Consider the following 13,351-nt stretch of genomic DNA (forward strand, 5'->3'; position numbering starts at 1 on the left):
GTTTTTCATTCTCTTGAGTCAGCAGATGCTCCCATCAATGTGGCCTTTCTGTTTCTTGGTTTTCCTAGGCCTTTTTGCTGCCTGCTTGATGTTATGCAGTTTAATGACTGCTAGGCCTCCTGAGCAGCCTCCGAGCAGTCGTGCCACTCGGCTGACTGGGCCTGGGACAAGGTTATTCAGGATCAGTAAGACAGCAATGAGGTGCAGAATTGAAGGCAGGGGAATGCGGTTGGGAGTGGGAGACAGAGCTGTTGGAGAAGTTTAGGTTTTATTCAGTGTGACATGGGATACTTGCATTGCATGTCATCTGCCCCCCCCCCTTTTTTTTTTTATTGGTGGTGCTGGGGATTGAACTTGGGTGGTCTGTCACTGACCGACATTTCCAGCCCGTTTTATTTTTCATTTTGAGACTGTCAGTTGCCCGGTTGGCCTCGAACTTGGAATCGCCCTGCCGTGGCCTCCCTGAGTAGCAAGTGTGCGAGGTCCACCGCGCCCGGCCTGCTTCATGCTTTAAAAAATGGCTGCTGAATGGAACTTGATCCACCCGAAGAGTGGAAGTGGGGCTGCAGGGGTCGTTTGCGTGGCTTCTAGGATTAGAAGGGGCTCTCGGCAGTGTCGGACGGGTGACAGGGAAGGTCACCGGGTGACCAGGCTTCCCCTGGCTCAGCGGGTCGGCAGGAGGAACCGGGCTGTGCCGGAAGGACGGGGGCGGAGAGTGCGAGTGCCTTCCCTCACACGCCATTGTTCGCTGGTGATTCCGGGGGGAGGCTGGGCAACGGTGGCGTTTCAGTGGCTGGACAGGAAGGAAGTTCCCACTCGGCCTCTCTAGATAAACAAATGTCAGTCTCACGCCAGTGGCTCGGGATGGGGTGTGGGGTCTCCCCGCCACCTTCCACCGTCTCCCTCTCCGGTTGATGAAGATGTTTTTCTCAATCTTACGTAAAGCGCTGAGCAAACTAGGCGTGAGACAAGCCCTCATATCTCCATCCGCACGGCTCTCTAGCACCAGCTGGTTTTCGGGGACCCGGGCGCCACCTGGGGCCACCTGGGGTCCAAGAGGGTTGGCCCCGCCCCCATGCCTCTGCCCCGCCCCCGCCGAGCGGTAGGAACTTCTGGCTCTGCAGTTGCGAGCTCCGCCCGCCGCCCGAGGCTCCGCCCCGGCTGCTGCTGTGGCTCCGCCTCTGCGTGGGCGGAGCCTCGACCCGGGACTGTCACCTAGCCTCTGTCCCTGGCGGGCGGAGCCTCCGCACGCGCTCTGAGCGCATGCGCGGTCAGCCCCACGCGCCGTTCTGACTAGCCGGAGCTCACGTCTTTCCGGGGGCGCGCGCGCCGGTGCGGGTGCGTGCGTGAGCGTGCGCGTCCCCGCTGCCGCCGGTGCAACTCCCGCGCCCTCTGCCTCTGCCGCCGCCGCTGCCGCCCGGGTACCCAGGCCGAGGAGCGCGTCGGCCGGCTACCCAGCTGCGCCGCGGAGCGGGGAGCGGAGCCGGGAGCCCGGAGTCGGCGGGCGGGCGGGGACAGGTGAGCCCGCCGCGGGCTGGCCGGACGGGCCTGGAGTCGGGCGGGCCACGGGTGAGGGCAGAGGTCTGAGGCCCGGGCCGCGGGCGGAGCGAATGGCGGCGGGGGCGGCGGCCGTGCTCGCGCGCGGGCCGAGCGCTGCTCGGGGCAGGGGGAGCCGGCCTCCGCCGCGCCGACCCCGCGGGCAGCTGTGAGTCGCCCCGGGCCGCGCGGGCTCGGGCCGGCCTGCTGACGTGCGGTGGCTGGGCCCGCTGTCCTTCCGCTTCCCCGATGGGCCCAGCCGTGTCTGCCGGGAAGGGGAAGCAGAAGTTTGGCCTCGTTTTGCTTTCGGGCTTGGACTCGTGGGGGCTTCGGGTTGCTCTTTGCTGGATGTGCTGGGGCATAGCCTGATGGGCGGTGTGTCTGAATGGCTAGAGCTTTTGTCTGAAGTCACCTGTCTGTCACCCAGAGAGCCTGTTTGAATGACAGAAACAGTTACATTGCTCCATCTACTGTCACGGCCCCCTGAAGGAGAAACTCAGCCTAAACGTCTAAGATATGTCCATTTATTTGCTTTGCTCTTTTTAAAAAAATGTGCTGCTGAGTTTAAGAAATGTGCGATTTGCCAACCGAGGCGCAGCTAAGCGCTGGGAGTCTTAACCCCGTGTGTGCATCTCCTTTCGTCGTGTTGTGCGGCCCAGCTGGCTGACATGGCTGCCGCTGTGGAGCCAGTGTGGCCTCTGGATGCAGACTCTTGGTGGGCAGCAGTGCTGTCAGTCCCTTCAGGGCCTGAGCCCCCTGAGTCACTCTGCCCCCGCCCCAGCGCCTCCTTGCTGGTCGCTGAACAAACGGAGGTGCTGCGCCCTTGGGTCTGCCTGGAACACTCATCTCACCCCTCGGCTCTGAGAGGCAGTTCCTGCCTACCCTACTTAGCATTTCAACACCTCACCTCCTATTTCTTGTCTCCATTCCCTACTTAATTTTCTCACAGCACTTGATCCTGCTAATGTCCTGTTTAATGTATTTATCATGTTTAACATTTTTTATGAGTTCAGGGCCATAGGTGATTGTTTTTTCAAAGAGCAGTTGCTGGCACATAGTATGTGTTCAGTAAATATTTGTTGAGTGAATGGAAAGGAGGAGCTTAGCAGCAGCTGTGCCATGTGGTGTCCTTGTTACCCAGTAGGCGTATTGGTGAGTGCTGTGGAAGCACAGGGCTCCTGGAAAGTTTATGGTAGAGTGCCCTGTACCCCCAGGGAAGAGACTGGACCCTGTTAATCTTTTTTGCAGCTTTGGATCTGTAATTATTTCAAAGTTAAATGTGTTTTTAAAAAATCAGACCTCCCAAGGGTAATATTGCTCTTAGAAGTTTGTCTTTTGTTATAAGCACTCTGTTGTGACATGAGGTAATGGGTGAGTTGGAATCATCTGCCTGGCTCTTACTTCAGAACTGCATAAGAGTGATCCTGATGCTCTCAGCCCAAAGCTCATTAGCAGGCTCTGTGAAAGCCCCACAGAGCCTTCTTTGTAACTGAAGGACCTTCATCGCCTGTCCTGCTAAATTCAGATGAGTGGGTCTCCTTGTGTTCCCAAGGATGATTCTTAGTGTGATTTAGGGGTTGAGCAGATGCTGCACACTGCTCTGCCACTTTTGTTCATGAGTTTCTTTGCAGAGGGTGGACACTGGTGGTGGATTTGGCCAGTCTGCAGTTGTAGGGCCACCCAGCCACTCTGCTTTGCTCAAGGTCTTGCTGTTAATACTTATCAGACCTAGAACTTGAACTCAGGCCTCCTGAACCAGGTTTCTTCTGACTGTTCATTGACTGTCTATATCAAGCAGAACCCTATAACAGTCTGCCAGTGTTGTCTCTTCAGAGCCCAGGTGTGTGATTCTTATATTGGTATCTGGAGTATAGTAGATGCCCAGCAGGTTTGTTGAACGAATGACTAAAATGCAGTGACCCTGGGGGTCGTGGTAAGTTAGAGCTTTGTCTGAGGTAGAGGTTTGTTTCTAAAGTCAGGGATGAGATGAACATGATAAGTGGGTTTGGAGCGTAGAATGCTGTGGGAGAATGAAGTGAAATCAGCTTTTCTACAGTAAGGAAACAAACCCCTGAATTCTCAGAGAACTGGTTAGAAGTCATTTGTATGGAAACAATCATGAGGACCAGTCCTGTTAAGTTGGGACTCTTAGGTTCCAAGGTGACCTTCTATGTCTCCACTTTTGTATGTCGGGCAGTTAAAAATGGTAGCAATCAGGACTGGGTTATAATGCAGTGTGAAAGTGCTTTCCCAGCATGTGCCAGGTCCTGGGTTTGATCCCCAGAAATGCAGGAGGGAAAAAAAGTAGCACTCATAACATGAGATTCATTATTCTGGGCTGCAGAGTCCTAGTGAAGTGTCCAGGGAGTGTGGTCTTGTGTCAGGCACACCTGCTCTGTCACAGTTCTCCCTTTCTTTCTGTGTCAGCACAATAGGCTAGACTTTGCTTCCTGAAGGAGTACCTGACTGGAGCTCATATGCCCTTTATCTGAACCTCTGCATGCTATAAATTGAGGGTGATGGTTCCCACCCGTCTGCCTGTTGGTGGAGCAAAGGGAATGATAAATGGAAAGATATCTCACCAACTATTTCCTAAACATAAGTGAGAAAAATGCTGAAAAATGGTGACAGCCTTATTTTACGAAATACTACTCCTAAGATATCCTTAATCTAAGCCTGGACTCTTGTGCTAGGGCTACCCGAGATAAAGATGCCCCTGACGAGGATTAGCAAGTCTGTTTCAATCACTGGCAAGTCAGCCCCAAAGATTTAAGGATTAGATTACCCAACAGCCTTTAGTGCCAATTGTCTCTCCTGACACCTTGCATTAACTTTGAGTGCATTGTTAGTGAAACTGTTTTGCCTTGTTCTTTTTTGGGGGTCGGGGGTGTGTACTGGGGATTGAACTCAGGGGCTCTCGGCCCCTGAACCACATCCCAGCCCTGTTTTGTATTTTATTTAGAGACAGGGTCTCACTGAATTGTTTAGCACCTCACTTTTGCTGAGGCTGGCTTTGAACTGGCGATTTTCCTGTCTTAGCCTTCCAAGCCATCACAGTGCACGCCACTATGCCTGGCCTTGCTTTGTTCTTGATACATTTCTTTTAATAGATACAGGTCTTGAGAAATAATAATTGCTTTAAATTTTTAAGAGTTTTTGCAAGCACATTGATATTTCACATTGAAATTGCAGAAATGAAGTGCAGCATCTCATTCTCCAAAGAAGAAAGAGTGCAGTGAGACCATATTTGAGGCAGGTCACCAAAAACTGTTTGATAAAGTGTTTTTGTTGTTGTTGTGCTTTTTGTTTTTTGGTGGTACTGGGGATTGAACCCAGGAACACTCTACCTGTAAGCCACATCCCAACCCTTGGTATTTTGTAAGAGGGTCTTGTTAAGTTGCTGAAGCTGTTCTGAAATGTGTGATCCTTCTGCCTCAGCCTCCTAATGGGTGTGCCCACCCCATTGGACTGATCAGTTTTCTCTGCAGGTCTCTTCAGGATGACTATACACTGAGATTTCACCTCAATTCCAAAATCATTCTTGCATCTTCCATAAGTGATTTGTAAAACTTAGTTCTGTGGCAGAGAACTTTGTCATTTATCCCCGACAGAGTAAACCCAACTAATATTGTTAGATGTGATATATTGTAGGTGCTCTGAGCATAAGTGGACCTTACTCGTTATCATGGGTCGTCATCTTATTGTCCTTTTAATCGTTCTGCGTTTAACATGTATTTACAAGATGAGAGGTAGAGTCCTCTGGCCTCTCCATTGCTGTGTTCTGAGGAATGTTTGCTGATTGGTTATAAAGTTACAAACCTGGTGAGTCAGAGGGTGGGAATGCAGCTGGTCAGCCTCCTATCAGCTGTGCCCCACCCTTATGGCTATCACAGCTATCTCTGGGGAAGAAGTGGCCATCCTCTTAGAGAATTCTTCTGCTTCTGTGTGCGGCTGTTAGTTTCAGTGGTTGGAATGGAGATGGAAATGAACAGAACCAAATTATGCATCACATTAAAACTTTGAATTATTTTAAGGGCCAAGGACTGAATTCAGGGACCTAAGGGTCCCAGACTGTGGGCTGCTGTCAGATGGTCCCTTCTGAATGGAGGTAAGTTCTCAGCAGTAGTGGCCTTAACTCTGCAAAAGGAATGTGTACTGTACCTGCCTTTTCCCCTTCTATTACTGTAAAGGATTTAATAGCATGGCAATGTTTGTTTTTTAACTAGGCAGTCCCATGGGATTGTTATTCATTAAATAGTAGTGTCTTTTTGAGAGGGTTTCTCTGAAGCAAATTCTGGGTCAAAGACTTCAGGCTTAATTATGTAATTTTTGACATACCTCCACCCTACTCCTCCGTACTGAAAATTGAACCTGTCCCTTTTTATTTCTTACTTTGAGACAGAATCTGGCAGAGTTGCCCAGACTGGCTTGAACCTTGTCATCCTCCGCCTCAGCCTTCTGAGCCACTGGGATTGCAGGAGTGGTGACTGTGCCTGGCTGTGTTACCAGATTGTATTCCCCTCTGGCAATATGTCTGTCTTTCCTCCTTCCCCACTTTTGTATTCTGTGGCTTTTTTGTTGGGGGAGGAGTTTGCGTTTTTTGAGACAAGCTCACTGTATTGCCCAAGCTGGTCTTGAATTCTTGAGCTCAAGTGTTCCTCCCATCTCAGCCTCTGGAGTGCTGCAATTATAGGCTTGTGCCACTTCACAGGCCTTGTAACAATTTTTGTTTTGGTGTCAGTAACTATTATAGGGTTTGTTATTTAAATCTCAGGGTTTTTTGTTTGTTTGTTTCTTGGTTTGGGGAGTTTGGTTTTGTTTTTGCCAGTTATAATAAATTTTCTCTAGATGTATCCTTTAGAAAATTTCTGATTGTGGGCTGGGTGTATAGCTCAGTGGTAGAGTGCTTGCCTAGCATCTGTGAAGCCCTAGGTTGGATCCCCTCTATAGTTAAGGATAATAGTCTTCTATGAAGTATTTCTTAACTTGCCCCCTCTTAGAAGTCTCCTGAGAGGACCCTGAAATAGCAGGTGCTCTGAAATGACTTGTGGCCTGTTGAACAGGCACTGTGGCAAGTTTATCTGATGCACATCAGCCAAGGAAAAAGCCTTGCAAGGTAGCTCTGGTTCACTTTTGATAGATGAGGAAGTTGAGTTCTACATATTCTCCAGTGTAATGGTAGAGCATTGAAGAATAAGCACAGATAATGCCATCATACATGTTAAAATGACCCGCACTTAACAGAATCACCTCTTAACATGCTGTTTCTAGTGGTGCAGTTTTCTCTTGCTTTATCCTGCCTTGTTGAGTAATTCTAATGGATCATCACCAATAGGCAGGTGTACGGTATCCCTGCACCTTCCTGTTGGGTGGTGCTGATGTGGCTCCCGCTCTTGTGTTATTCGCCCCTGTCTTTTTCTCTTCCTCCTCCTCCTCTTCCTCTTTTTCTCCCTGCCCCCATCTTCTCCTCTTTTTTTTTGTTTTTTGGATGGGATACTGGGGGTTGAACCCAGGGGCACGCAACCACTGAACCACATCTCTAGCCTGTTTTTGTATATTATTTAGAGAGAGAGTCTCACTGAGTTGCTTAGGGCCTCATCAAGTTGCTGAGGCTGGATTTGAACTCTAAATCCTGCGTTAGCCTTCCGAGCTTCTGGGATTATAGGTATGTGCTACCGCATCTAGCATCTCCTCTTTCTTTCTTGGTATTGAGGATTGAACCCAGGGGTGCTCTACCACTGAGCTATATCCCCAACCCTTTTTATTTATTTTTTTAAGATGGGGTTTTGCTACGTTACAGAGGCTGGCCTGGAATTTTCCATCCTCCTGCCTCACCTTCCTGAGTAGCTAGAATTACAGGCATGGGTCATTGTGCCCAGCCCTGCTCTTACCTTGTTTCTTTTTTCAAGGCTTAGACCCAGGGGTGCTTAACCACTGAGCTACATTCCCAGCCCTTTGAGACCGGGTTTGGCTGGCCTGGAACTTGTGGTCTTCCTGTCTCAGCCTCCTGAGCCACTGGGATAACTGTCGTGTACCATTCCACCAAGCCCCTGCCCTTTTTTCTTTTTTCCTTTGGTACCAGGGATTGAATCCAGGATTAATCACTGAACCACATCTCCAGTCCTTTTTTATTTTTTTATTTTGAGATAGTCTCTTGCTAAGTTGCTTAAGCCCTCACTAAGTTGCTGAGGCTGGCTTTGAACTTGGGATCCCAAGGCACTGGGATTACTGGCACCAAAGTGCCCAGCCCCTGCCCTTTTCTTTTACTTAATTTTATCGATGAAGAGAAAAAAAAAATTTTTTTATTTGAAATGGAATCTCACTGTGTTACCCAGACTGATTTCAAACTTGTGGGCTCAAGCATTTTCCTGCTTCAGCCTCTTGAGTAACTGGGACTATGGGTGTGTTCCACCACACCTAACTACCTATGAGAATGTTCTAAGACAAAGCTATTAAAACACACAGACTTTGAGGGGTCCTTGAGTTGTCCAGTGGGGTCTCGACTCTGTCATCTTAGGCAGGTAGGTTGAGGTGCATACAGGTGTCAACAGCACGTGCACCCTCTTGAACCTGCTCTGGTGTAGGGGAAACACTCAAGCATTCAGAAGTGTCTGTCTGCCATCGCCTTTAGGATGGTCTAATCTCATGTTAGTCAGTGGTGTGTTGTGAGGCTGCCTAGTTGTGCAACAGACCTGGGCACTGCTGGAGTGGGCTGGCAGTCACTGTTCTGTACTTGCCCCAGGATAATCATCCAGCTGGTTGACAACCAACTCCCCGTAGTTCTTTAAACATAGATTTTTCCTCTGTATTCTTAAAATGACTGTAAGGTAAATTAATAGGATGGATTTTTTTTTTTTTTTTAAGTTAAGGAAAGCACTTTACTTCTAAAGTGCTGTGCAACAATAATTAATTTTGGTTTTCAAACTAAGATTTAGAGTATGACCAATATAACTTACTTACTTTTATAAACTTTGTCTATATGTTTATTTTTCATTTTTATTAAAAATACTCAAAGATTAATAGTACCTTACTCAGAAGAGGCTTCATTTACAGGAAAAGGCATTTGTGGTCAGGCCAGGAATTACTCGCTTGGGAAGCAGTTACTGAAAATCAGTCACAGTATATAGCACATAGGGTCAGACTGAATTTGAATCGGTGCTGCCCAGTCCTAGTGGCATGACTTTGAGTTGGTTATTCATACTTTGTGAACCTTGGTCTTATCTATAAACTGCCGACCATAATGATAGCTAACATGTTTGATGTGCCTGACATTGCTATGATCTCTTTACAGAAAAAAACTTGCAGCACAGCATGCTAGATTGTTTTTATTCCAATTTGACAAAGAGGAGATGGCGACATGGAGATTTTCAGGACTCGCCTGGGTCACTGAGCCCTGGAGAATGGCAGTCAGGTTCCAGTCCTGGAAGGTGACCCCAGGGCTTCCCTCCTGCTCACTAGACTGGGCATCTGTCCCACAGGTTTCTTAGGAGTGGTTAGAGGTGTTAAAAGAAAAAGAAATTGGCACGTTTTATCTGAGCAAAGGAGCCTTCATGAATGGGGTAGCACCCTGAACCAGTAGGGTTCATAGAGCTCTACTCGTCAGCTGGGCAGGCAGAATATATAGGCAGAAAGAGAAACTGATGTGCAGACATAGCCTGCTAATGACAACTTTAGGCTTGCCTGACATGAACACAGTCTGAGCAGTTGTCAGCCTGTGATTTTTTGAAAGCTTGGCTACTGTGATTGCAGAGACTCCACTACTTGTTACAAAATATACTTTCAGTACTGTTGCAGTTTATGTTTTAAGTTAGGTTACAATTTGCTATGCACAGAGGTAGGTAGCTTTTGGCCACATTTAATAGTTCCCCTCTTTTGATCCACCTTGGGCACTGATACCATTTCTCTCACCATCATAATGGGACTTGTTTGGTCTCAAACATGGAGTTCAAAATTCACAATATTAAATTAGTTGGATATTTTTTAAGCCTGCTTTGTTTTGTTATTCTAACTGTAGTGAGATCATTTCATGTACAAAGGATGACAACAATGTGAGCAGTTCAGACTTTGGAAGGGAGTCCAACATCAGGGAGACTATTGTATCTGTCAGGAGACTAGTACCAAGAAATTGCAGTACACTCCTTGACAGGATCTCCGTGAACTGAACTAATCAAAATTGAATAGTTTGAAGTTCAGACAATGAAAATAGCTCAGTAGTGTTCAAGTCCAGTTGGTCATAGTCTGAGGCATCAAGGTAATTAAGGACCTTGGTCAGTGTAAAGAGGATCCATTTTTGTATGTAACAGGTAACCTGGTAACAAGTCAGAGTAACTTGGAGACCCACAGCAAGAGATGAGATAGTATGGCAGTCAGATCTGCCATCCAGTGCTCCGATGCCTGCCTGCTGACTGCTAGCTGCACATGTGTTCCCTTCCCTGAGGAGTTTTCAGTGTGTTTTGTTGCTCTGTCTCCAGAGACCAGCGTGGGCCACCCTTTTATTTCTGTTTACATTTTTTGGGGGGTGATGGTGAGGAATTGAACCCAGAGACACTTAACCACTGAGTCATATCCCTAGTCCTTTTTATTTTGAGACAGATTCTTGCTGAGTTCTTAGGACCTCACCGAGCTGCTGAGGCTGGTCTCAAACTTGGAGATCCTCCCTTCTCAGAATCACTGGGATTACAGGTGTGTGCCGCTATGCCTGGCCTACATATTTTTGAAAGGGAGTCCTGCTGTTGCCTCAGCTGATATCTGGAGCCTGGGCGTGGGTGATCCCACCCCGTCAGCCTCCTCCTGAACAGCTGGGAATGCAGACTCCATACCCTGATTAACCACCTTCTTGGGGGTGTTGAGGATGAACCCTAGGGCCTCACGTGCTGGGCAGGACATCTATCTCTGAGCTACAACCACAGCCCCTTGCCCACCCTTTTGAGCAAGTCTGTTGCAGTAGTAAAATCAGAACTGAGTTCTGGTTAGACCCACAAGCCCCCACATAGGCCGGAGGAGGAAAGCCTCCACTGCTGCGTTCACTGAACACAAGGTTCTTATCCCCTCTGCAGAGTGTGGCCTCCTCCTGTCTGGATCCACAGAGAGTCTAATTGGCTACAGATTTCCCCCAACTTAGGGATTTGCTTCGAATTCCTTATAACTGGCACCACAGTGTCACCCAATAGTGAACCCCCAGGAATCCATGAGGAACCATCTCTCAGTGGAAACTTACTTCTCCTCATCCACTTCAGTGTTGGTAAGAATTTCGGCTTCTGATCCCTTTGGCCTCAGTTATGGGGGGTGTTATGAGAGAAAATCTTTCAGAAGGCAGGAGTGAGCCAGAGCAAGCAGATTCTCCACAGACCCAACATAGGCTAGAAAAGAGGGCCCCCTGGGGATGTGTAAATAGAGGTCAGTTAAATCTTTGCCCCTGAGTCTGCATAGCTCCTGACAGCCCACGGAAGCCCACTCCTTTGTGATGCCTGAGTAGCCTACTGCAAGGGTGTGTACCCACACTCAGTAGACAGTGACCCACTGAGCACAGTCTGGCAACACGTCAGGCAGTCACTCAGCCACATGAACGGTCTCCAGGTCCTGTACACAGGGTTCCTGGAGGCAGACCTCACCTGGGCAGTGGTTGGTCGTCAGCTAGAAGGGTCGGGACTGGGAAGGATGGTCGCAGCAGTCTTGAGCATGTGAAGGAAAGCTGGGGCTCAAGAGATGACCCCATTGGTGAACACAGAAGGGTGTTGGCATTAATGGACTCCTTTTCTGACATTGGGTTTTAGTCCAGAAACCTTACAATTGCTCTGGTTTCTTGCCAGAGCATAAGCCTTTGCTAAAGCTATCCACAGTTTGTGGTCCCATGGATCTTCCTGCAAGGATGGGGAGGGGATTAGGACAGGAGGAAAAAAGATAAGGCTTTTGTGATGTCAGGGAAGTCTTTATCCATGGTCCTAGGAAAGCTGCTCACTTCCAAGGTGCCGTCCTTGCTTGGTGAAAGCATCCCTGGTCATCTGAAGTTCTCCAACAGATGCACATTCTAGGATTCTGGAGTTGCCACCACTACCCAGTTGAGAGATGTGGATCCAGGACCTGAGGCCACAAAGCTCTGCTGCAAAGAACTTGGTGTAGTCTCTTCCAGGGGAGTTCATGGGCAGTGTTTCTCTAGTGTCACTTCCAGGAAACCCAGTCTCTGGGTCATAGATCGTGAAGGGCTACTTCCACCTGGTGAAAATATGCTGTGGCATAATGCATTAAAGCCTCGTGCTGCTGATTCCTGTCAGAGTTGGTTGGAGTGGGTGGTACACCAGGTTATGTTATTAGGGCCAGATTCCTTCCAGTGATTTTCATGAGGTGCCAGTTTGTGTTTTCCAGTGGGGATGGATCTGGTTGCTGTCAGTCAAGTAGTGCCTGTGTGTGCGTGAGAGAGAGCATGTGTGTGAGAGACACTGTGGCTCAAACCCAGGACCTAGCTCATGCTTGGTAAGCACTGTACCACTGAGTCACATCCTAACTGTTTTTTTAGACAAGATCTTGTTAGGTTGTCCAGGTTGGCCTTAAACTTTTGATCCTCCTGCGTCAGTCTCCTGAATAGCTGGGATTATAGGTGGGTGCCACTGCACCTGGTTGGGTGATACCTTCCATTTGATTCAGTTAGCTTTGTATGATGCCAGTGTGTTTGTAGTACTCTACACTGTTTCACAACTTGTCCAGCAATTCGAGCTCCCACTGCTGCAGATCTGTGCAGGTGTGCTACATAAGGGAACCACATTTTCTAATAATTGTTTAGATGTTATTACCTTTCTGCACAGGAAGGCTGCTTTAGAACCAGAAAACATGCATTAAAGTTGGCAGTTGAATGAAATCCATCTAAGTGTTCAGGTAACCCAATAGGTGCCAAAAATGTTTCACCTGAGGTTTTCATTGTTGTAGCAGAATTATGGGTCTAATAACTAAATAATTGTAAACCATTTTAGCAACTTTAGTAGTTACCAGCCAATATTTTTCATAATTTGGATAATTTTATCTCTTGTCATGAGTCATGGAATGCAGAAATATTACTAATGGGAAGCTTTCAGGACTCAGGAAGAACCAGGCAGCCATCCCAGCTCTCCACGGATTCTGAAATACCAATTTTGTTTCTCCAACTTAAGTGCATTACACTGCTCTTTTTTAAAAAAATTTTTTTTTTTTTTTTTTTTTTTTTTTTTTTTTTTTTTTAGTGGTAGATGGACACAATACCTTTATTTTATTTATTTTTTTAATGTGGTGCTGAGAATCAAACCCAGTGCCTCACACAGTGCTCTGCCACTGAGCCACAATTGCAGCCCCGTTTTTGTTTGTTTCTTGTTTTTTAAATACTGGGGATTGAACCCTGGGTGCTCTATTTTGAGACAGTTCTCACGTTGCTGAGGCTGACCTGGAGTTTGTGATCCTTCTGCTTCAGCCTCCCAAGTCACCTGGATTGCAGGTGTGTGCCACCATTGCACAGCATGACCATGGCACTGCTTGTTAAATAGGTTTGGTAGGTGATTTAACTAGGATCAGTTTTCTGGAGTTAGTGCTTTCTAGTTTCAGTACTACTGATTTAGCCTAAAGATCTGACAGTTCCTTTCCTTGATATTTAGTAATTCGTGGTCCCTTGAAGTTGGGTTAGCAGTTTTGAGTGAGGGAGTCTCTTCATTCAGGTTCTGGGAATTCCTACCCAGTGCAGTGGTTGCCTGTTTTTTTTGTTGTTGTTTTTTTTTTTTTTTTTTTTTTGAGAGAAAGTTTATTTTGGGCTCACAGTTTCAGAGATTTAGTGGCTGAGTCCATTACTCTGACCCAG

The 13,351-nt window shown here is 47.6% G+C and overlaps 1 protein-coding gene across 4 annotated transcripts in view; it reads left to right on the forward strand.

Moving 5' to 3' along the window:
- The window catches only part of DNAJC5 (DnaJ heat shock protein family (Hsp40) member C5), a 51,252-nt gene that overhangs the window by 8,726 nt on the left and 29,175 nt on the right, over positions 1–13,351 (forward strand). The window contains exon 1 of one of the 4 annotated variants that reach the window (XM_079126488.1): positions 1,369–1,518. The exons of 1 other annotated variant lie outside the window; for it this stretch is intronic. Coding sequence is in view for 1 of the 3 variants with exons in the window: in XM_079126491.1 (XP_078982617.1) it covers positions 5,625–5,644 (20 nt within the window). In the remaining 2 variants the exon portion in view is untranslated. Of the gene's footprint in view, positions 1–1,368; positions 1,519–2,785; positions 5,645–13,351 lie in introns of those variants that run through there. 2 more of the 4 variants (XM_079126491.1, XM_079126490.1) reach the window with 2 other exon arrangements.

The sequence above is a fragment of the Sciurus vulgaris genome (assembly GCF_902686455.1).
Source record: "Sciurus vulgaris genome assembly, chromosome: 2".
Classification (NCBI taxonomy): domain Eukaryota; kingdom Metazoa; phylum Chordata; class Mammalia; order Rodentia; family Sciuridae; genus Sciurus; species Sciurus vulgaris.